Source organism: Rhinolophus hipposideros, assembly GCF_964194185.1.
Source record: "Rhinolophus hipposideros genome assembly, chromosome: X".
Lineage (NCBI taxonomy): Eukaryota > Metazoa > Chordata > Mammalia > Chiroptera > Rhinolophidae > Rhinolophus > Rhinolophus hipposideros.
In genome coordinates, this window is record NC_138046.1 from 34,104,330 (window position 1) to 34,130,496 (window position 26,167).

Consider the following 26,167-nt stretch of genomic DNA (forward strand, 5'->3'; position numbering starts at 1 on the left):
CAAAGAACAAAATGAACACTTTACCAAAGAGATTGATATTAAAAAAAAACAACAACAGCAACAAATAGAAATCCTGGAGAGTAAGAAATCAATAAAAGAAATGAAGAAAGAAATAGCCAGCTTAAATAATAGAGCTGACCAAATGGAGGAAAGAATCAGTGACATCGAAGACAGAAATCTAGAAATGGCACAGATGGAAAAAGAGACTTGAGAGTTAAAAGTAATGAAAAAATCCTACAAGAACTTTCTTACTCCATCAGAAAGAGCAATATAAGAATAATGGCCATACCAGAAGGAGGAGAAAGGGAGAAGCAAACACAGAGTAAATTAAAACAAATAGTCAATGAGAACTTCCCAAGCTTGTGGAAATAACTGGGTCCTTGAATCCAAGAAGTGAATAGAACACCTAATTACCTCAAACCCAACAAGCCTTCTCCAAGGCACATTGTAGTGAGGCTGTCAAAAATTAATGATAAGAAAGAATCCTCAAGGCAGCCAGGGAAAAGAAGATGGTAACCAACAAAGGAATACCCATTAGATTGTCATCAGATTTTTCAGCAGAAAATCTATAAGCCAGGAGGGAGAGGAATGAAACATTCAAACTATTGAAAGAGATAAATATTGAACCAAGAATAATATACACAGCAAAGATATCGTTTACATATGAAGGAGGAATAAAGACCTTTCCAGACATACAGAAGCTGAGGGAATTTTCTAACACACGACCTGCACTACAAGAAATACTGAAGGAGGCTATTTGACCTGAAAAAAAGAAACAAACAACCAAAACAAAAGACTACAAACCAATGAGTAATATTATGAACAGACAGAAAGAAGCAGGAAATGCCAACTGTTACACCAAACAGGACACTATACATTTAAACATAACATACAGGGTAAAGAAGAAAAACACTTAAAGAGAGAGAGGAAAAAACAACTTGCTACTGCAGTGCAGAAATCAACTCAGAGCATAAATAAAAATAATTTTTGACAACAAAAACATAAAAAGGGGAGACAGTAAAGGTCTCGACTAGCAAAGGGGAATGGAGAAAGTAAGCATGCTGAAGAAAATGCAATACTCTAAATAGGAAACTTTCTTTTACATAAACTTAATGGTAACCAGTCAAAAATATTCCAGAACTGAAATATGTATCATAAAAAAGAAGAAAGAGTGCAAAAAATCATAGACTACCATCACACTGAAATATTAGACAGCAATCAAAAGGCAAAGAAACAATGGAGACACTGTCCTACCAGAAAACCAGAGGTAGAATGATAGGAAATTTTCATGTCAACAATCATCCTAAATGTAAATGGACTCAACTCGCCCCCCCCCAAAAAAAAAGGCACAGACAAGCAAATAGAATAAAAAATTTAAAATCAACCATATGCTGTCACCAAGAAACACATCTCAGCTACAAGGACAAATACAGACTCAATGTGAAAGGGTGTAAAATGATATTCCAAGCAGATGGTATTCAGAGAAAATCAGGTGTAGCTATACTGATATCAGATAAAACAGACATCAGAATAAAAAAAAGGTAACAACAGACAAAGATGGACATTACATAATGATAAAGGGGACTATACAACAAGAAGACATAACAGGTATCAATATTTGTGTCCCCCAATCAGGGGCAACAAAATATACAAAGCAATTACTAACAGAATGAAAGGGAGAAATTGACCAAAACACAATTATAGTGGGGACCAAAATACATCATTGACAGTTATGGAAAGATCATCCAAACAGAAAATAAAGAGAGAAAGAGCAGCCCTAAATGACACATTAGATGAAATGGACATAATTGGTGTTAATAGATCCCTTCATCCTAGAACATCGGACTATACATTCTTTTCTAGTATACATGGAACATACTCAAGGATAGACCATATATAGAGACATAACACTAGCCTCAGCAAACTTAAGATCAAAATCATACCAAGTATGTTCTCTAATAACAAGGCTTTGAAATTGGATATGAACTGTAAAAAGAAAGCAGGAAAAACCACAAATATATGGAGATTAAAAACCATACTTTTAAAGATGACTGGGTCAAAAAGAAGTACACGAGAGATCAAAAGATACATAGAAAAAATGAAAATGAAAATAAATCCTACCAAAAGTTTTGGGATGCAGCGAAAGCAGTTCTAGCAGGGAAGTTTATATCATTACAGACTTGTCTCAAGAAAGAAGAAAAATCCCAGATAAATAACCTCACGTGCACATTAAAGAACTAGAAAAAGAAGCACAAATGAAACCCAAAGTCAGCAGAAAGAAGGAAATAATAGAAATCAGAGCAGAACTAAATGAAATAGAGAACAAAAAACACTTGAAAAAATTAATGCAACAAAGAGCTGGTTCTCTGAAAGATTAATAAAATTGACAAATCTTTGGTAAACTCACAATGATAAAAAGAGAAAAGAAACAACTCAGAAATGAAAGAGGGGCAGTTATCACAGATGCCACAGAAATACAAAAGATCATCCAAGAATACTATAAAGGATTATATGCCACCAAAATTCAATGAGTTAGATGAAATGGATATAGTCTTAGAAACATATATCTTTTCTAGGCTGAATAACAAAGATTGAAAAATCTAAATAGAGCAATCACCAGTAAGGAAATTGAATCAGTCATCTGAAACCTTCCGAAAAGCAAAAGTCCAGGACCAGAAGGCTTCACAGGTATATTCTACCAAACATTCAAAAACTATATAATAACTGTCCTACTCAAACTCCTCCAAAAAATTAAAGAAGAGACAATACTCCCGAACTTATTTTATGAGGCCAACATTACCCTGATACCAAAACCAGGCAAGGATAACACACACAAAAGAAAATTACAGACCAATATCTCTTATGAATACACATGCAAAAATCCTAAAGTAAATTCTAGCAAATTGAATGCAACAATGCATTAAAGAGATCATACATCACCACCAAGTGGGCTTCATCCCAGGGGTAAAAGGGTGGTTCAACAGATGCACAATGATCAATGTGATACACTACAAAAACAAAATAATGGACAAAAAGCATTTGATTATATTAATAGATGCAAAAAACGTTTGACAAGATACAACATCCATTTATGATGAAAACTCTTAATAAAATGGGTATAGAAGAAAAATACCTTAACATAATAAAGGCCATATATGACAAACCCTCAGCTACTATTATAATTAATGGTAAGAAACTAAAGTCCTTTGCTCTATGCTCAGGAACACAACAGGGCTGTCCCCTATAATCTATTCTTTTCAACATAGTATTGGAAGTACTAGCCAGAGCAATGAGGCAAGAGAAAGAAATACATGGCATCCGATTTGACAATGAAGAACTTAAATTGTCACTTTTTGCAGACGACATGATGCTATATATAGAAAACCCTAGAGAATCCATCAAAAAGCTTTTAGAAACTATCAACGACTACAGTAAAGTTTCTAGCTACAAAATCAACACACAAAAGTCCATTGCATTCGTGTATACTAACAATGAAATCTCAGAAAAAGAAATAAAATAAATTCCTTTTGCTATTGAAACAAAAAGAACAAAATACCTAGGACTAAACTTAATGAAATTTGTGAAAGACATGCTGAAAACTATGAGACATTTTTAAAAGAAATTGAAGAAGACACAAAGAATGGAAAGACATTCCATGCTCATGGATTGGAAGAATCAACATAGTTAAAATGGCCATATTACCCAAAGCAATATACAGATTTAATGCAATCCCCATCAATATCCCAATGGCATTTTTTAAAGAAATAGAACAAAAAATCATCATATTTGTATGGAACCACAAAAGACCCCGAATAGCCAAAGCAATCTTAAGAAAAAAGAACAATGCTGGAGGTATCACACTCCCTGACTTTAGCTTGTACTACAGGGCAACAATAATGAAAACAACATGGTATTGGCAGAAAAACAGATACACAGACCAACGGAATAGAACTGAGAACGCAGAAATAAACCCACATAAATATGGAAAGATAATTTCTGACAAAGAAGGCAAAAATATACAATGGAGAAAAGACAGCCTCTTCAATAAATGGTGCTGGGACAATCGGAAAGCCATGTGCAAAACAATGAAACTAGACTGCTATCTGTCACCATGTACCAAGATTAATTCAAAATGGATCAAAGACCTAAGCATAAGACCCGAAACAATAAACTGCATAGAAGAAAACATAGGTACTAAACTTACGAACTTTGAGTTCAAAGAGGATTTTATGAATTTGACTTGAAAACAAGGGAAGAAAAAAATTAAAATAAATGAATGGAACTATATCAAACTTAAAAGCTTCTGCACAGCAAAAGAAACCATCGACAAAATAAAGAGGCAACCAACTGAATGGGAGAAGATTTTTGCAAGCAGTGCCTCTGATAGGGGGCTAATATCCAAAATATGAACTCAGACAACTCAACAATAACAGAAAAACAACCCAATTGAAAAATGGGCAGAGGACCTGAAGAGACATTTCTTCAAGGAGGACATGCAAATGGCAAATAGACATATGAAAAAATGCTCAACATCACTAATCATCACAGAAATGCAAATAAAAACCACCCCAGGTGAGATATCACCTCACCCCAGTCAGAATGGCTATCATCAACAAGAGAAATAGGAAGAAGTGTTGGAGAGGCTGTGGAGAAAAAGGAACTCTCATATACTGTTGGTGGGAATGCAGATTGATGCAGCCACTATGGAAAGCATGGTGGAGGTTTCTCAAAAACTTAAGAATTGCATTATGTCCCAGCAATCTTTCTCCTGGGTATCTACCCAACAAATCTGAAAACATTTATCCATGAAGTCGTGTGCTCCAAGGTTCACTGCAGCTTTATTTATGGTGGTGAAGAAATGGGAACAACCAAAATGTTCTCTGATAGATAAATGGGTAAAGAAACTCTGGTGTATGTACACAATGAAATAGTATTTGGCGGTAAGAAAAGATGAAATAATACCGTTTGTGACAACATGGATAGATCTTGAGATTATAATGCTAAGTGAAATAAGTCAGACAGAAAAAGTAGAGAACCATATGATTTCACCATATGATTCCAGGGTAAACCGTGTCTAATATGTGGTGATGGAAAGAGAACTGACTCTGGGTGGTGAACACACAATGTGAGATATAGATAATGTGTTACAGAATTTTACACCTGAAATTTATGTAAGTTTACTAACAATTGTCACCCCAATAAACTTTAATTAGAAAGAAACAAAAAACTATTCTAGGGGCGGTGGGATGGCTCAGTTGTGTAGACCGCAAGCTCTGAACAACAGGGTTGCTGGTTTGATTCCCACATGGGCCACTGCGCTGCGCTGTCCACAGCTAGATTGAACACACTGAGCTGCTGCTGAGCTTGGCGGTGGGGGTGGGGGAACGCTGGATTGCTTAGTTGGTCAGTGGTCAACAAGAAGGTTGTTTGTTCAATTCCCACCTGGTATGGTGGGTTGCGCCCCCTGAAACTAAGATTGAAAATGGCTGTTTCCATGTCTTGGCCACTGTAAACAAAGCTGCAATGAACATTGGAGCACATGTGTCTTTATGTATAAATATTTTCAGATTCTTTGGGTAGATACCCAGGAGAGGGATTGCTGGGTCATGTGGTAATTCTATTTGTAATTTTTTGAGGAACCTCCACACTGCCTTCCATAGCGGCTGCACCAGTCTGCATTCCCACCAACAGTGTACCAGGGTTCCTTTTCCTCCACAGCCTCTCCAACACTTGTTGCTATTTGTCTTGTTGATGATAGCCATTCTGACTGAGTCAGTTCTCCTTCCATCACCATATATTTGATCCCCCTTACCCTCATTTCCCTCTCCCCACCCCACTTACCCTCTGGTAACCACTAAACTATTGTCTGTGTCTATGAGTATTTGTTTCTCATTTGTTTGTCTTTTTTTTGGTTTATATACCACATATCAGTGAAATCATAGGGTTCTCTGCTTTTTCTGTCTGACTTATTTCGCTTAGCATTATATTCTCAAGATCCATCCATGTTGTCACAATTGTTCCTATATCATCTTTCCTTAACGCCGAATAGTATTCCCTTGTGTATATATACCACAACTTCTTTATCCATTCATCTATCTAAGGACATGATGTAATACAGAATTGTACACCTGAAATTATGTAATTTCATTAACAATTGTCACCCCAATAAATCAATTAAAAAAAAGAAAGAAAATGGTGACTGAACTTGGAGCTGAGCTGTGCTATCCACAACTAGATTAAAGGACAACTTGGAGCTGATGGGCCCTGGAGAAATACACTGTTCCCCAATTTCCCCAATTAAAAAAAACATAAAAAAAGAATAGAGGGGCCGGCCAGGTGGATAAGGCGGCTAGAGCTCCATGCTCCTAACTCCAAAGGCTGCCGGTTCGATTCCCACATGGCCCAGTGGGCTCTCAACCACAAGGTTGCCAATTTGATTCCTCGACTCCTGCAAGGGATGGTGGGCAGCATGCCCTGCAACTAAAATTGAACACGGCACCTTGAGCTGAGCTGCCGCTGAGCTCCCGATGGCTCAGTTGGTTGGAGCGCGTCCTCTCAACCACAAGGTTGCCAGTTCCATTCCTTGACTCCTGCAAGGGATGATGAGCTGCGCTGCCTGCAACTAGCAATGGCAACTGGACCTGGAGCTGAGCAGCACCCTCCACAACTAAGACTGAAAGGACAACAACTTGAAGCTGAATGGCACCCTCCACAACTAAGATTGAAAGGACAACAACTTTACATGGAAAAAAAAAAAGGCCTGGAAGTACACACTGTTCCCCAGTAAAGTCTGTTCTCCTTCCCCAATAAAAATCTTAAAAAAAAAAAAAAAGAATAGGAAAAATGAATAGAACAGAAAACTGTGGGGGAGATGTAAATAAAAATGATTCTAAGAAACTATTCTGTATCTGACTTGTCACTAATTCAGAATGGGCTCATCTACATATAACTTCAGCTGGTGACATTTTACTTTTTTCCAGTTTACTTTCTTTGTAATGAGTTCTTTCTAATGCTGACACTCTTTCTAGTCTAGCTAAGCTCATTTGCTCTGGTACTATCCTTAGGCATGCAGAACAGTTGATCAGTGTCCTCTTTATGATTACCCTTCATACTTGAGGATGGTGATTAAACTGCCTCTTGGCTCTCTTTCACCAGGCTAAATAACCTTGACTAATTTAGACTTTCCTCGAAGGCCCTATTTTCTAATGCTTTAATCCGTTTTCTTGCTGCTCCTCTGTGGATCTTCTCCAATTGCCTTGCAATTCTTTAAAATGGTAACCTGATGAATGAGCATAACCTAGGGTTTGACATTCACTAAATATTTAACACATGATTTAGAAATTAAGAAAGGTGGTTTAGCGTAGGAGTAAGAGCATTGGACTTGGAGTGAGAAGACTTGAATTTTGTAAGGACAAAACTCTGCCACTTACTGGGATTGAGCAGAGAGCCACATTTGGACAAATCATTTAAATGTCTCTAATCATCAATTTATCACCTGTAAATCTGGAATAATCACATCTGCCCTGTCTGCCTCCTATAGTGAGGCTCAAATGAGATAATCTATGTGAAAACACTTTTTTTTTTAGCATCAAAACATTTTTAGCATAATACAAATACTATGTGTAGGGCACCTTTCTAAATGCTTGGCATATATCAAGATATTAAGGTACATTCCCATTTTACAACCAGGAAATGGAGGCAAAGAGTTTTAAGTAACTTGCCTCAGCCCACACAGTTACTAAGTGACAGAATCCATGCAGACTGTGTCCAGAGTGCATTCTCTGAAACTCTATGCTGTGTTGTCTCTCTAAATAAACATTAAACATCCAACAGAACCATTCATTTTATAGGGCCTGACCTTCAAAAGCAGTTCACAGGTATATGGTTCTGTGATGGAAGATCTATTCAGTCATGGGTAGATAACTCTAGAGGTAACCCTTTCTTTTATTTATTTTTCTTTCTCTTTTTATTAAAATCAATTGGGATGACAGTGGTTAACAAAACTACACAGGTTACAAGTGCAAAATTCTATAATACATTATCTATGTATTGCATTATGTGTTCACCACCCAGTCAGTTCTCTTCCATCACCTTATATTTGACCCCCTTTACACTCTTCTACCACTCCCCCTCCCTCCTTACCCTCTGGCAACCACTAAATTATTGTCTGTGTCTATTAATTTTTGTTCCTTTATTTGTTTGTCTTGCTCCTTTGTTGCCTTCAGTTTTATATCCCACAAATGAGTGAAGTCACATGGTTCTCTACTTTTTCTGTCTGACTTATTTCACTTGGAATAATGATCTCAAGATGGATCCCTGTTGTCATAAATAGCAGTATTTCAACTTTTCTTATTGCAATTGCTATGGAAAACAGTATGGAGCTTCCTCAAAAATTAAGAATAGAATTACCATATGACCCAGAAACCCCTCCCATGGGTGTCTACCCTCAAACTCTGAAAATATTTATCCATAAAGATATACCGGTCCTAACAATTAAGTTTGCTAACTTGTTGCAACGATGTTGCTAACCTTTTTTGATATCAGAAGGATGATTCATTATGAATTTGTACCAAGTGGACAAACAGTTAACCAAGGTTACTATTTGGAAGTGCTGGAAAGGCTGCATGAAAAAGTTAGACGACCTGAACTTTTCGCCAACAATTCATGGATCTTGCATCACGACAATGGACCAGCTCACACAGCACTGTCTGTGAGGGAGTTTTTAGCCAGTAAACAAATAACTGTATAGGAACACCCTCCCTAACTCACCTGATCTTGTCCCCAATGACTTCTTTCTTTACCTGAAGGTAAATGAAATATTGAAAGAAAGATATTTTGGTGACATTCAGAACATCGAGGGTAATATGATGACAGCTTCGACGGTCATTCCAGAAAAAGAATTCCAAAATTGCTTTAAATGGGTGCACTAGGCGCTGGCATTGGTGCATAGCTTCCCAAGAGGAGTACTTCAAAGGTGACCATAGTGATATTCAGCAATGAGGTATGTAGCATTTCTTCTAGAATGTGTTCGTGAACTAATTGTCTGACCTCACATGTACTCCAGTGTTCATTGCAACATTATTTACGGTGGCCAAGATATGGAAACAATCAAAGTGTCCCATCATAGATGATTGGATAAAGAAGATGTGGCATATATACACAATGGAGAGGTAACCTTTTCAAAACTTAATATTTATTCTGGTCATTGAATTAAGGCAGCTGTTTACCAGCGGGGAGGGCCTCATGAATACAATACAGTAATAGGAAGGCTATATCAGGTTAGATCAGTGCTTCATTCATCCTAGTACACATACTTCTTCCAGTAGAAGATGTTTTTAATTCTTAGATCCAGGATCCACAGTTTTTAAATATTGTCTTTGAGCTCTGACAATCCTTAATACTTTCATTTGTCTCTAGCTCTGTCCTTTCATATGTTAATTATTGTAGCTGTGAATTTAGAATACTTTATAGATTAGCTAGTAAGGAGAAATATTAAAGACAGATTAGTACCTCACCGAGTCTTTTTTTTTTTTTTTTACCTACTGTAATCTGAAGTGTTGAAAGAGATAAAAAAGAACTTTAGAGCTTCTGGTCAAGATGGCAGAGCTCCTGGTCAAGATGTTCTTGCCTCCTCCAACAACCACATCAAAATTGCAATTAAAGTACAGTACAACTATTATTGAAAATCACCTGAACTCCAGCTGAACAGAAGTCCTATAAATAAGGACACAAGAAGCCTCATCAAAACTGCGAGGAGGGGCAGAGATGAGGAATTGGCTGGTCCCACATCCAAGTGTGGTGTTTAAAAATCATGAGGGATATTGGCTGTGAAGATTCCCTCTCAGAGGAAAAAGGCATTCCAATCCCACACCAGCATCTCCAGTCCAGGGTTCCAGTGCCATGAAGAGAAGTGCACACAACTTCTCACTGTGAAACCCAGTAGATATTGTGGCTAAGTGAGACACAGCGTGGCTGGTGTCCCAGGTATTCCTCTTAAAGGGCACGCACATGCACTTACTTGCTGCTAGACTCACTCCAGGGACATATGAGGAAGAACTGAATTGTTTGGCTGCAAGACAAGGGCTGGAGGGGCAGCTTTATCCCAGACAGAAGTGCTGGCAGAAGTCATTGCTCCTTTGTAGAGCCCTTGCCCCTCCCAGCATACAGACTTAGGTGGGTGCCATACCTGTGTCTCCATCAACTTGGCTAACACTGGTAACCCTGCCCTAGTGATTCCCAAAGACCCCATTCCACCCAACTTTTGGCCCACGAGGCCACTTCTAGTGACTTTTCCATAGAAATGGCCTACCTTGGCTCATGCTTCAGACTTCCCTAAAATCTCTCAATGGTTCACAAAGCACAAACAAGCAGCATCTGGCCTTTGCATGCCCTATACCACTTGCTATGCAGCCTCAAGCCTGGCATTGGTGGCAGCTGGCCTGGGTTCATAGCTTAGCCTCTCCCAGGCACATCCCAGGCACATCCAAGCCCAAGGGATAACCATCTGCAGATCGCTTTGTAGCTCAAGTGGCCCCAGCAGGGCACATGCAGGCCCCCCCACCCCGGACTGCACCAGAGCCCCTCTCAAGTGGCTCCATAACCAACACACCCAGAGGCCACTTCAGACCACAACAGAGCAGCACCATATTATCCTCAGAAGCGGAACACCCAAAGGGTGATCTCAAAGTACATGGGGGAAAATTCTGCTCCATGAGGTCAGCCCAAACACAGCAGTTCATACATTGTGGTCATAGCCAATCCTCAAAGCCAGTTAGCCTGAAGTCAAATGCCACCTACTGAAGTGCAAACAGGAATCAAGGCTCAACTACATCAGGAGGGCACACACAACCCACATAAATGACACACCTAGAGCACCCAGCTCAGGTGAATAGGGATACCATGCCACTGGGACCCACAGGACACCTACTACATAAGGCCACTCTACCAAGACCAGAAGACATATCAGCTCTCCATAATATGTAGAAACAAACACAAGGAGGCAGCCAAAATGGGAAACAAGAAACATTTCCCAAATAAAAGAACAGAACAATGCTCCAGAAAAAGAACTAAACAAAATGGAGACAAGCAATCTACCAGACACAGAGATCAAACACTAGTTATAAGGATGCTCGGTGATCTCAGGGAGAGCTTCAAGAAAGAGATAGAAAATATGAAAAAGAACCAGTCAGAAATGAAGGATACAATAACTGAAATAAAGAATATATCAGAGGGAATGAAGAGTAGACTAGATGAAGTAGAGCTTCAAATCAGTGACTTGGAAGACATGGTAGAAGAAAACACTGAATTGGAACAATAAAAAGAAAAAAAAACAGTAAAAAGTGAAGATGGTTTAAGGGACCTCAAGGACAACATCAAGCATACCAACATTTGTAGCATAGGAATACCAGAAAAATAAGAGAAAGCACAAGGAATTGAAAACCTATTTGAAGAAATAATGATGGAAAAGTAACCTAACCTGGTGGAGGAAATAGACATATAAGCCCAGGAAGCACAGAGAGTCCCAAACAAGATGGATCCAAAGAGGCCTACATCAAGACACATCATAATTAAAATGCCAAAAGTTAAAGAGAAAAAGAGAATCTTAAAAGCAGCAAGATAAAAGCAGTTAGTTGCCTGTAAGGGAGGTCCCATAAGACCATCAGCTAATTTCTCATCAGAAACTTTGCAGGACAGAATGGATTGGCATTAAATATTCCAAATGATGAAAAGCAAGGACCTACAACCAAGATTACTCTACCCAGCAAGGCTATCATTTAAAATTGATGTACACTTGAAACCTATATGACTTTACTAACCACTGTCACCCCAATAAACTGTAATTAAAAAAAGAAAACAAATTGAAGGTGAGGTAAAGAGCTTTCCAGATAAGAAAAATTTAAAGGAGTTCATCACAACCAAACCAGTGTTATAAATGTTAAAAGGACTTCTTTAAGAAGAAGAAAAATATATAAAAAACATGAATAATTCAACGGCAATAAGTACGTATCTATCAACAATTACTTTAAATATAAATGAATTAAATAGTCCAATCAAAAGACATAGTGTAGCTGAATAGATAAGAAAACAAGACCCTTGAACATGCTGCCTATAAGAGACTCACTACAGATCAAAAGACACACACAGCCTGAAAGTAATAGAAAAAGTTATTTCATGAAAATGGAAACAAACAAAGAGATGGGGTAGTAAAACTTATACGAGATAAAACAGACTTTAAAACAAAGCCTATCGCAAGAGCAAAAGAGGACCCAGTAATTCCACTTCTGGGTATTTATCCATAGAAACCCAAAACACTAATTTGAAAAGACATATGCATCCATATGTTTATTGCAACATTGTTTTCAGTAGCCAAGATATGCAAGCAACCTAAGTATCATTCAGTAGATAAATGGATAAAGAAATAGTGGTACCTATATACAATGGAATATTAGCTAACAAAAAGAATAAAATCTTGCCATGTGCAGCAACATGGATGGACCTAGAGGATATTATGCTAAGTGAAATAAGTCAGATAGTGAAGAACAAATACCATATGATTTCACCTATATGTGGAATCTAAAGAACAAAATAAATTAACAAAGAAAACAGAAACAAACTCATAGACACAAATATTTTGAGTGTTGCCGGATGGGAGGGTGGGTTGGGGAGATGGGTGAAAATGGTGAAGGGATTAAGAAGTACAAACTGGTAGTAACAAAATAGTTATGGGGGTGTGAAGTACAGCATAAGGAAAATAGTCATTATATTGTAATAACTATGTATGGTGTCAGATGGGTACTATATAGATTTACTGGGTTGACCACTTTGTAAGTTATATAAATGTTTAATCACCATGTTGTGCACATTAAACTAATATAATATTGTATGTCAATTGTAATTTAAAAATAAAATGTTATTTAAACATTCACAGGGAAATTTAGAATCTGTATCATGAAATGAGGAAGTTATGCTATATACTTTATTGATGATTCGCTTATATTTGAAAACTTACACAACATTAAGATCTTTTCATTAACATCCATTGAATATAGTGTACAATATGAACTTAGTTTATGCCAAAATATGATATATAATGAATAGGGTTGTAGTGGTATAACAGGCTTATCTACCTCAAGTAGTGGCATTAAATGTCATTTTGTGGGAGACTATAGAAGTTTCCTTCTGTGAAAATAACTTCAAAAAATGTTGAAAACGCCTTTGGAAAATGTGGGTATCTTTTGGGAGAACAATACTGATTGAGTTATATTCCAACCCAGGATCTATATAGTGAATTATGATAAGTTTGCCAAGAATGGTTAAGAACCAATGAAAAAAACGGTGTCTCTGTATCTTAGTATAAAATTCATTTTAAAAAATGTTTTCTTTAAGAAATATCACCTTGAATTTGTTACTTAATTTAAAAAATTTGTTTAATGAGAAATCTACTCTAATACACACACAAAAAAGGCAAATTCCTGATAGCATTAGAATAGGCTTGAGCAGAAAGCCACCATCTGAAAAACTTTGAGAAAATGTGTGCTTTAATAATCATGTCATGAAGCTGCAGATACTCTTTTGCCTCTGGGTGGAACATAACAAAGTTACAGTGACACTTATTGAAATGTGCTTGTTCAATATTCATCCATCTATCCATTCATCCACCGATCCATTTATCCATCCAACACTATTAGCCAGATACTCTATTTGACATTGCAGACAAAACAATGAACAAGACAAACATGGCCCTTATCTCAAAGTACTTATGGCCTAGTAGAAATTCCTTAAATGGTAGAAAACAATAATAAGTTGATAGTTTTGTGACAATTTCTTCAAAGGGAAAAAAAAACTAAGTGAAATCAACTATGTGGCCTTACCTGGATGTTGCTAAAACTTTTCGTTGAACAATGTTCCCTGAAAAATGGGAGAGAAAGTATTTTGAGGGGTAACGTGAGTGTGCATATAGAGGAAAGGAAGATAGTGAGATATGAAAAGAGAGAACAGGGTTTTTGAATGTTAGTTTAATTTTCCTGAAAGTGTTTAGTAATAATGAATATGTTTTTCTCTAACATTTTATGCTTTTCAAAGCAATTAAACCAACCATATTAGGTAGAGCAAATTTTGTTTCCCCATTACATAGATGAGACAACTGAGGCACAGATATTTAGATATTAATATTTAAGTGCCCAAGATCCTACAGCTATATAGGAGTCAGAGTTCTATTCACTTCTTTTTCTTTTACATTGTGCTGAAAAAATTCAGACTCCACTACAAGGTCCTATAAAACCCAAAAGATTTAACAGAATGTAAGATATTCAAGAAGCCAAAGTCACTAGTACAAAAGAAAGAAAACAAAGTACAACAAAGAGGATGTTCCTTTGCTCTAGACTACTAAGTAGGTCACCCACTAAAAGGCTATTTTGGTATTAAATTTTAGAGGGCATTTAGTACATAAACCAATATTACTGACCTGATTCTTCACTTTCAAGATCTAAGAAAATGAAAGGCAGGTTTTTGTGTGTGTGTTTTTTTGTTTGTTTGTTTGTTTTGTTTTGAAAGGGAGAGGTCTATCATTTGGATAGCTCAAGAGAATATTAGTTGGGAAATTAGATTAAGTCAAACTAATGCTCTAGATTTTCTGTGAGGTGTAATTCACTAGACGTGATGCTATTCTTAAGAAAAGGACAGCTTTGTATGTGTGTAATGCAGAGTCAGCGATCTTTCCTTCTTCCTTTCTCTCTCTCTCTCTCTCTCTCTCTCTCTCTCTCTCCTTCCTTCAATCTCTTTCTCTCCTCCCGCCTTTTTTTCCCTTTCCTTTCCTTTCCTTTCCTTTCCTTTCCTTTCCTTTCCTTTCCTTTCCTTTCCTTTCCTTTCCTTTCCTTTCCTTTCCTTTCCTTCCCTTCCCTTCCCTTCCCTTCCCTTCCCTTCCCTTCCCTTCCCTTCCCTTCCCTTCCCTTCCCTTCCCTTCCCTTCCCTTCCCTTCCCTTCCCTTCCCTTCCCTTCCCTTCCCTTCCCTTCCCTTCCCATTTTTGTCTCTCCCTCCTTCCATTCCCTCTTTTCCTCCCTCCCTCTCCTTCTCTATCCTCTCCTTCCCTCTCTTCCCTTCCCTTTCCTTACCCTTTTTGTTTTTTTAATTCTCTGCTTATGGAAACATATCTGACAAATTTTTAATATTTAATTTGCTATAAAACAGTTCTCCCAGGCAATGACAGCTCACGATAATTTTAAAATCTGAAGCTGTTTTACCCCCCAGGTACACTAGGACCAAATTAGAATGTAAATGTTTCCCTTATAGTTTTGTTTATGGCAGCAAAGGCACTTTGTTATTAACTGGTAATAAAACTACTAAGGAAAATAATAAACTTCCACCACATTTCAATGTGACTGTACTCCACACAGAGTATCCGTTTGGCTTAGGGTGAAACATTTTTACTAATACTTTTTAATCTTAAATGTAAATATCTAAGCTTAATAATAAATACATTTTAGCCCATTGAATCACATCCCCCCCAGTGTAAATCTTTTTCACTTTGTTCACATTTTAAAAGCCATGAACATCTTTACTCATGTGTCATCTTAAAAAATGGGCTTAAATTACACACACATATCTCCTCCCCACCCCATTCCTCTCTCTTTCACCGCAGGGATATTCTGCAAAAATATCCAGAATTTTCAAACCCATTGAGGACTGCCCTGACATTCTGTAACAAAGCCCATAAAGTAGAAACGCTACCCTTCTGCCCTGCCCCATCCCTTGTCTCTTCCCTGCTGGGAAGAAGGAATGGGAAAGGAAGGGGATTACTTTGAAAGAATCAGCTATCTATGAAACAGGTGTGGAAGAGTGTTTATCTGATAGGTAGCATTAAATTGCAGAGACTTCCAGATTAATCATGGCAATGCAACTTTCAACAGCTTAGATTTTCTTTCTTTTTCTGCAACCACTGGGAAAGAAAGGATTAGAGAGACTATCAAAAACTATTGGCACATTTAGTCAGGTTGGCTACTTAATTTATTAGCAGGTATGGGAACTGCCTCAGGCAGAAGATTTAAAATGTTGACTGTGGGTGGAATAAATCTTGAATGTACCTGTTCCAAAATTGTGTTAATCCTTTCGACTTCGCAGTCAATCAAGTATCGCTTTTCCTGCCTCCTGTCCATTTCTTCAATGATGCGCCTGAATTCTTGGACGTCCTTTATGTTTCCCACAGACCGTGCTGTCACTTGCCAGTTGTTCTGCACTGCTGCTTCCATAATTGCTTGGAGGATAGAAAATCCTGAAAGAAGGAAAAACATCTACAATGATTTTATTCTTTTTTAAAAATTAATTATTTTTTTCGGTTACAGTTGACTTTGAATATTATTTTATTTTACTTTCAGGAGTACAGTGTAGTGGTTAGACATTTATATAATTTATGCAGTGACCTCCCCGATTAGTAGCCACCTGGCACTATACATAGTTGTTGCAACATTATCGATTACATTTTCTATGCGGTGCTTTACATAACCCTGAGTATTTTGTAACTAACAATTTGTATTTCTTAATCCCTTCACCTTTTCCACCCAGCTCCCCAACTCCCCTCTCCCATTTGGCAACCATTAGTTTGTTCTCTATATCTATGTGTCTGTTTCTATATTGTTTCTTCATTTGTTTTATTCTTTAAATTTCACATAAAAATTAAATATTTATTTCAGTTAGCATAATATCCTCTAGGACCATCCATGTTGTCACAAATGGCAAGATTTCATTTTTTTTTATTGCTGAGTAACACACCTGTGTGTGTGTGTGTGTGTGTGTCACATCATCTTTATCCATTCATCTATTGAAGGGCATCAATAAAGTTGTTTAAAAGGAAAACATTCAGACGATTAAGTAATAAATGGTAAGTAGCTGATAAAATACAAAAATATATGAATTTTCTCTATGTCACCGCGTAATGAAAAGTATCTATTGCTCGTCATTGGTGTTAACTGTGTATTATTTTAAACCCTTAAATTTCTGAATATATAGGCACATGAAACTACTTACAAAGTTTTCCTGAATGAGGATATTTTGTTAATATTATATTTACTATGGCTGTTACACCTCAGAAAGCACAAAGCCAACATGTGTCAAATTAACAAAAGAAAAGAAAAGAAGCAACACACTACAGTGCAATAGGAGGTAATAGAGCACCAGAGTCAGAGCAACCTGGCTAAGAAGTCAGGCTGGTGTAGATCTGAACTGAAACTGTGCCGCTTGCAAATGTTAAGAGTTCATTCTTTTTTATGACTAATATTCTACTGTATATAAGTACCACCTCTTCTTTATCCAATCATCTATTGCACTATGGAAAACAGTATGGAGGTATCTCAGGAATCTGAAAATGGAACTACCCTATGATCCAGTAATTCCACTCCTAGGCATCTACCCAGAGAAATCCAAAACTCCAATTCAAAAATCACTATGCACTCCTATGTTTATTGCAGCACTTTACACAATAGCCAAGATATGGAAACAACCGAAATGCCCATCGGTAGATGACTGGATTAAGAAGCTATGGTACATTTATACAATGGAGTATTATGCAGCCATAAAGAAGAAAGAAATCTTATCATTTGCAACAACATGGATGGATCTAGAGAACATTATGTTAAGTGAAATAAGTCAGAAAGAGAAAGACAAGTACCATATGATCTCACTTATATGCGGAATCTAAAGAAAAGAATATGTGAATGAACTAATCAGAGACAGTTTTGAGGACACAAAGGAAAAACCGAGAGTTGTTTGATGGGTGGGGGTGGGGGGGGTTGGGGATAAGGGGAAAGGTGAAGGGATTAGGAAGCAGCTGGTAACCACAAGATGGCCTCAGGGTTTTCTGAAAATTAATTTGGGGAACTTATTCAATAATGTTGTAAAGATTTTGTTGGGTATCCGATGGACATGCGTCCTATTTGGGAGACCACCTCAGAGATAATGTGGATGCCTGATCATAGCATTGTACACCAGAAGCTAAACATTAATGAATGCCAACTATAATTTTATATATATAATGTGATGGCTGGGTGTGAGGTCGGAGGGATAATGGATGGGGGGAGGGGGGTTCACAGTGTGAGGGATATAAATGATGAACGTCTAAGTATTACCTTGTCTTGTACACCTGAAACTAATAAAAAAAAAACAGTGAAAGTTGACATGCTTGTATTATTCCTGATCTTAAGAAAAAAAATGGTTTTAGCTTTTTAGCACTGAATATGATGTTAGCTGTAGGATTGTCATATATTGCATTTTTATGTTGAGGTATGTTCCCTTTGAGAGTTTTTATCATAAATGGATGCTAGGGTTTTTTAAATATGCTTTTTCTGCATCTATTGATATGATTATATGACTTTTATCTTTCATTTTTTACGTGGAGTATCACAATAATTGATCTGCAAATATTGAACCAAATTTGCATCCTCAAAATAAATACTATGTGATCATGGTGTATGATCTTCTTAATGTATTGCCGAATCAGGTTTGCTAATATTTTGTGGAGGATTTTTGCATCTATGTTCATCAAAGATATCGGCCTACAATTTTCTATTTTTGTAATATGAGGTGTGATCAAACAATATGGTTTGTGTTTAAATAAAAAAATGTATTACAGTAAAAGACACATTGTCATTAACACCCCTCAAAATACTCCCCCTCACTTCATGCACACTATCTCATTGTTCTTGTCACTTTTTGAAACAGTTCTGGAAGTCCTCTTTCGTGTGTGTCTTTAGTTGTGCTGTTGTGGCTGCCTCAATATTCTGAATCATTTTGACTTTGGGGAAGAGCCAGAAGTTGCACGGTGCCAGATCCAGTGAATAAGGTAAATAATTATTTAATCCAGTGAATAAGGACACACAATAATGTTTTTATTTGACAGAAAATGCCACATACCAGAACTGGTGTGTGATACTGAGTGTTGTCATGATAGAGGATGATTTATGGTACACTTTAAAACACACCTTCTCTGAACCATAGTTCACACTTGACTGACTTCACCAAACAAGTTGAAACTTGTCACACATTGTTACTAAGGTTTGAGGTGCTGCTTCCCCTATTGAATATCTCTTTCTTCTTTATTATACTTATTTTTTTTAAAATTTATTTATTGGGGTGACAATTGTTAATGAAATTACATAATTTCAGGTGTACAATTCTGTATTACATTATCTATAAATCCCATTGTGTGTTCACCACCCAGAGTCAGTTCTCCTTCCATCACCATATATTTGATCCCCCTTACCCTCATCTCCCTTCCCCCACCCCCATTACCCTCTAGTAACCACTAAACTATTGTCTGTGTCTATGAGTTTTTGTTTCTCATTTGTTTGTCTTGTTTTTGGTTTATATACAACATATCAGTGAAATTATAGGGTTCTCTGCTTTTTCTGTCTGACTTATTTCGCTTAGCATTATACTCTCAAGATCCATCCATGTTGTCACAAATGTTCCTATATCATCTTTTCTTAACGCCGAATAGTATTCCATTGTGTATATATACCACAACTTCTTTATCCATTCATCTATCAAAGGACATTTTGGTTGTTTCCATGTCTTGGCCACTGTAAACAAAGCTGCAATGAACATTGGAACACACGTGTCTTTATGTATAAATGATTTCAAATTCTTTGGGTAGATACCCAGGAGAGGGAGTCTCAAATCTCTTTCTTCTACCATCTGTGTAATTTCCAGGTTTCTATCTTCGATATCACTGATTCTTTCCTCCATCTGGTCAACTCTACTACCTAAGCTGGTTATTTCATTCTTAATTTCTTCTATTGAGTTCTTAATCTCCAGAAATTCCATTTGGTTCTTTTTCAAAATTTCAATCTTTTTCGTAAAATGCTCATGTTGTTCTTTGATTGCGTTTCTGAGTTCATTAAATTGCCTTTCTGTGCTTTTATGCATCTCTTTGAGGTTTTTCAGAACTGCAATCTTGAATTCTCTATCATTTAAGTCACATATTTCCATGACTTTAAGTTCCTTTTCTGGAGACTTTTCACTTTCTTTCTGAGCTGTCTTGTTGCTTTGGTTATTCATGACAATTACTGATGTATTATTTCTCTTCCTAGACATCTACAGGGTGGCTTCTGCAACAGGTTGCTAGGAAGAGGTCTTTCTTTTGTTTTCCAATACTTGTTGGAAGAATGTTTTCTTTTCTCTCTGACTGCAGCCTCTTTTTTTCTCTCTGACACAATAGTGCTATATTTTCCCTGCACTTTTCCAGCTTCTCACACAATGGGGAGATTCCCTGGGAGACGGGCCTCTTTTCTGTTAACAGTTCACCTGGGTCATAGGGCGCCACGTCCCTGTGGGGGTGCGAAGAGCTTTTGAAGTTCCAAAGCTCTTTCTGCACACGATTCAGAGCCTGTATGTTTCAGTAGTTCTGTTTACTCCTGCAGGGATCCACCCAGATAAGTGGGGCCAGGGGCAGGGTGAGTTGTGAGAAGTGGCCCAGAGCAATGGCGGCGACCAACACCACAGCCAGTCCTGCTTCCACAGCTCCCTCCCCTTTGCCAGAACTAGTTGGGCTGCGAATCTGTTTCTGCGGTCCACAGTTCTCAGGACAGCAAAAATCCTGTCCTTTTGATCTGACACTGCTACATTGTCGCTTCTAGCACCGGACAGGTGGGGGTGGGGCAAGTTCTGGGAGGGTAGGGAGGGGCGGCTAGTCTCAGTGCCTAAGGCTTCCGTTCTCCGCTCGGCAGTGAGGGCTTAAACCACAGTTTTCAGCATTCTTCCCTCAGTCTTTGCTCCGAGGTCTCTGCCGTGAGCGTTGGGTTCAGCCGTGTTATATGCTGCCCCCTCAGCCCTGTGGGCCATAAACAGAGCTTTCGCAGTCCGAGTTCTTCCCTTTCCCGCAGCTGTGGTAGTTCCGGTTTGCAGAGAGCTCGTTACACTGAGCTAGGTCTGCTTCCTGCGCCCGCGGGGCTCTGCCCTCGCACTTCTCCCTTCCCTCCTCCCCTGCTCGCGCGATTCGCCCACCTGGAGGTGAATTCAGTAGTGGACCTCTTCGTCTTGCCTGTCTGCTGTGCAGGGAGTCCTTTGTGGAGTTATTGTTGTCCGATTAGTTGTAAATTCCAGGGGAGCTTTACAGAGGCTCACCTCACGCCGCCATTTTAATGGTACTATCTCTGTCTTTCTGTTGGATGTTACTCGGTACCAGCATTTACTGTATTTTGTGATCACAACGGGAAAGGCTCCATGTCAGACATTGCTGCTGGTATGGCAGTTTCTGTCCAATAAAAACATAACACTGTGTCTTCTTCCACCTTATTCACCGGATCTGGCACCCTGTGACTTCTGCTCTTTCCCAAAGTCAAAATGACCATGAAAGTTATATGTTTTAAATCAATTCAGGACATTGAGGCAGCCACAGCAGCACAACTAAAGACAGTCATGAAACAGGACTTTTAGAACTGTTTCAGAAAGTGACTTGAAAAACGACATAGTGTGTTCAAAAAAGGGGGAGTATTTTGAGGGAGATTAATGACAATGTATCTTTTATTGTAATATATTCTTCTAATTTAAACATGCACAGTAGTTTTTGATCAGACCTCCTTTGTCTGTTTCTAGAATCAAGATAATGGTGGGCTTGCATAATGAACTTGGGTGCTTCCCCTGTTCTTCAGTTTTTTGGAATAGTTTGAGAAGAATGGGTTTTAATTCTTTTTTGAAAGTTTGGTGAAATTCACTTGTGAAGCCATCTGGTCCAGGACTTGTGTTTGTTGGTTGCTTGTTGATTACTGATTTTATTTCATTAGTAGTAATCTGTCTGTTTGTATTTTCTGTTAATTCTTGATTCAGCCTTGGAAAGTTGTGTTTTTCTAGGAATTTATAGGTGTCTTCCAGATTGTCCAATTTATTGGCATATAATTGTTCATCATTTTTTCTCACAATCCTTTGTATTTCTGTGGATTGAGTTGTTACTGTTCTTTCATTTCTGATTTTATTTTGATAAAAGTGAACTGACATCTTAAGATGAGTAGCCATAGAGCTAGGAGGACTATGGGTGGGCCTGGGCCCCTTGTTAATTCTCTAGTATGGACTTCCTGTTGAAACTTTGTGGTAACTTCCAGGGGAGGGATCCATTTATATGGAGGACATAAGGAGCTCTCTCTTTTTGCACATGGGTGGCTGGTTGAGAACCCAGCCAGAGTAGTGGATTCTCACACTTCTTTGGTGGTTTGTATCTATTTTCTTTTCTGAACGAACTGCTCTTTTGGTGGATTGTCTGGAGAGTTATTTTGGCCAGTCGACATTTTGATGGCCCATATGGAACTAGAGAAGGTTGGAGCTCTGGCAGCTTCTGACCGGTGAGCAAACCAATAAGGCCCCTGCTGAGATACTTTGGCTGATGTTTTGCTCCTCGGCTTAGAGGCTGAGGGTAAGTTGTCTCCTGTATCTGAGCCAGCTGCTTTTTGCAACTCGTGGTCTCCAGGCTTTATTTGGGAATTGTTTCATTTTTTTTTTGTTGTTGTTTGTTGCTGTGTGTGCAAATGTGTTAAAGGCCTATTTGTTTGTCTATGTTGTCTGAGTACTCCTTGTGGCACATTGGCTTGAATTCTTTGGAAAGCAAGCTGTCCTTTGAGTCAAAAACTGGCCTTCACCTAATGTCCCTTTTGGGGATAGAGTTTATTTCTACTGAAATTGGTCAGTTTTAGCCAGTATTAGATCATACTGCCTCATTGAGAAAGTTAACAGAGTGCCACCCAGCTCAGTCAGTAACTGAACTCCCTAAGAGTTGGTTATTTCCTGGAACTGGCTTTAGCCTTCAGTTTGGTTCGCAGTAATCAGACTGTTCCAGAGAGTGTAGCGAGCTGATGATTCCCGGGCTGCTTCAATTGTGAACTTGTTTGGGCCCAGTGCCAGATCAGCCAGTAACTTAACTTCCTAAGAGTCGGTTATTTGCCTGGAACTGGCTCTAGCCTTCAGTCTGATTCACAGTGATCAGACTGCTCCAGAGAGAAAGTGAGGTGAGCTGAAGACCTGCAGGTTGCTTGACTTGTAAATTGTTTCAGGCTCAGTGTTAAAAATGGGATCCCTGCTGTCTAAGCCTTCTAAAACTGCTTCTCCTCCTCCAAGGACACCCGCCAAATATATGTTTAGAACTCTTGGGGAATTTTCATGCACATATTTAACTAAATGGACAGATCTGACTAAGAGTAATTTTAAATATCATTGGCCACTTTGGGGAACTTTTGAAATTCCCAAACATGATTTCCTGAAAACTAAATTGGATAGTAACAGAGCTGTAACTAAGAATGAAGAATGGAATGCTTATTTGGAGTCATATACTGAGGCTTCCAAACAAGACTATAAATCTACAGTTGCCTCTATACATAATAAAGTCTCAAAGTTAACAGAAACTGTTAAAAAATTCTAAAAGACAAAATGGTGACTGAAACATCGTGTTCTCCATCTACAATACTGCCTAACCCTTCCCCGACTGCTCCTTTGTCTCAGACTCCACCTCTGACACCATCTTCTTCCTCATTGCTGCTGCCTCTGCTTTCAACTCAACCCTCAGGGGCAACTTCTTTCGAATCTCCTCTCTCTTCTTCCTTGGAGCTTATCAGTACTTTTCCATTTGAGATTAAACCCTTTAGAGATCTTAATAATTCCCACATCTCCTATGTCCCCTGGACTAACGCTGTTACAAGCCATTATAAAGGAATTTCCTAAGGTAACTGAGGATTCTAATAAGTTTCCTGAGGAATTAGATATTACTATTCAGGCCTAGCAGCCTGGGTTTTGTGATTTGCACCAACTAATCCATATGTTGGTTGGTGAAGCCCAAGCTAAACATTGGATGAGGATTGCCATATGGGAGCACCCTGATAGGGAGTTAGAAAAGCAAACATCCAATTATTGGAACTTGGAACTTGATCGAAAACTACATCAAGCAATTCCTAAGGCCTTCCCAAGGTCTATCAATTGGAAAAACTCACACTTTGCTCACAATGGCCTGATGAATCTGTTCATGACTATTATAATAGGTTTCAGATAGTTTTTAAGGAAAATTCTGGTCTTCCTTCAGATATTAACATCACGTGTAATTTTCAATTCTTTATTTGTCAATGAGCTAAATAAAAACCTTTCATTCCTGGTTAGGAGATCCAGGATGGGATAGAGAACTATGACTACTCTAGACTTGGTAAATTTGGTTAATGAGCTTGCCAGTACCCTAGATAAGCCACCTAGAAGTAAGATTGCCAAGACTTTTGACTTTCAGCAGTTGCAAATGAGAGGCCCTGTGGAAAACCAGAGAACTCCAACGTTTTGTCACTCCTGCAAAGAGCAAGGTCTCTTCCTTGAAAAAAGATTGCTGTAAGTTGAAGCATACAAGATGCTCTCTGCCTACTAACCAGTCTCTTTGAAGGCCTTCCTAATTCCCAGTAATGGGGTTCTGAGGAACTACAGGGGCTTTTTCTGGTTCTTCTCCCTATTCATCTTGGAAAAACTTCTCTTCAAATTTGGAAGGAAATTATTTCTGCTCTTATTGACACCGATGCTTCACTCTCAGTACTCACCTCAGTATTATAAACCAGCCCCTGCCTCAGAGTAATAAGATATTTCACAAAGTAGGGATTTCAAATAAACCTCAACAGGCTCATGTATCTGAACCTATTCCATTTTGTTTAGGTACCTTAAGAGATTAACATTGTTTTCTCCTTAGTTCTTCTGCCTCTACCCATTTATTAAGAAGAGACTTCTTAGAGAAGTATCATGCTGGAATATTCTTTTTTCGAAAAGGAGAAATAGTGTTTGGGTTTGATGGTCAATGTCAGAATCACCAATCAGGTGAATTACAGACTTTTCAGCATCTTTTATTTGTGCTGTCTCTGATGGTACAGTAACTAAATCTGAAAACACTGATCAATGGTCCCTATTGGACAAACTACTACCTTCTTTATGGGCAAAATCTTCAACTGATATTGGCAGAATTCACAGTCCACCTCCTATCAAGGTTCAAATTAATCCTTCAAAGCCTCTGCCCAGAATTAATCAATACCCTGTAAGTAAGGAAGCCGTCCAATGTGTAAAGCCCATAATAGAAGATTACATAACTCAGGGTCTCATTATTCCTTGCACTACACCTTGTAACACTCCTACCTTTGATAAAGCCAAAGGGACGAGGGTGGAGGTTTATCCAGGACCTCCGAGCAATAAACCACATTGTTATCCTTTGACACCTTGTCATTCCTGACCTTCACACACCGCTGGCATCCATCCCAACTGGAAGAAAATTCTTTTTTTTTTAATTTAAATTTATTTATTGGGGTGACAATTGTTAATGAAATTACATAATTTCAGGTGTACAATTCTGTATTACATCAACTATAAATCCCATTGTGTGTTCACCACCCAGAGTCAGTTCTCCTTCCATCACCATTTGTGACAACATGGATGGATCTTGAGAGTATAATGCAAAGCGAAATAAGTCAGACAGAAAAAGCAGAGAACCCTATGATTTCACTGATATGTGGTATATAAACCAAAAACAAGACAAACAAATGAGAAACAAAAACTCATAGGCACAGACAATAGTTTAGTGGTTACCAGAGGGTAAGGGGGGTGGGGGGAGGGAGATGAGAGTAAGGGGGATCAAATATATGGAAGCAAATTCTTCACAGTAATCGATTTGTGCAGTGTATTCTTTAGCATCCCAGTTGATGAATGGAGACAATACCTTTTTGGTTTTGTTTACTGTTCTTTTTCTAGTTCACTTAGGTATCAGGTTAGATTATTTATTTGAGATTTTTCTTGTTTCTTGAAGTAGGCCTGTATTGCTATGAATTTCCTTCTTAGGTTTGCTTTCACTGTGTCCCATAGATTTTGGGTCATTTTGTTTTCATTTTCATTTTCCACAGGTATCTTTTGATTTCTGTTTTGATCTCATTTTTAATCCATTCATTGCTTAGTACCATGTCATTTAGTCTCCTTGTGTAATAACACAAGGAGGCTAAACACAAGAGTTTTTCTCTTGTAATTGATTTCTAGTTTCATACAATTGTGGTTGGATAAGATAATTGATATGAATTCAATCTTCTTAAATTTATTGAGGCTTGTTTTATGGACCAGCATGTATTCTATTTTGGAAAATGTTCCATGTGCACTTGAAAAGAATGTATTTTTTGCTACTTTGGGTGAAATGCT

At 38.1% G+C, this 26,167-nt stretch overlaps 1 protein-coding gene across 6 annotated transcripts in view; it reads right to left on the reverse strand.

The window, feature by feature from the left end:
- Positions 1-26,167, reverse strand: part of GRIA3 (glutamate ionotropic receptor AMPA type subunit 3) — a 652,505-nt gene that overhangs the window by 356,288 nt on the left and 270,050 nt on the right. For all 6 annotated transcript variants that reach the window (XR_013992917.1, XM_081042112.1, XM_081042113.1 and 3 more), the window contains one exon: positions 16,081-16,268. Coding sequence is in view for 5 of the 6 variants with exons in the window: in XM_081042112.1 (XP_080898238.1) it covers positions 16,081-16,268 (188 nt within the window). In the remaining variant the exon portion in view is untranslated. The remainder of the gene's footprint in view (positions 1-16,080; positions 16,269-26,167) is intronic.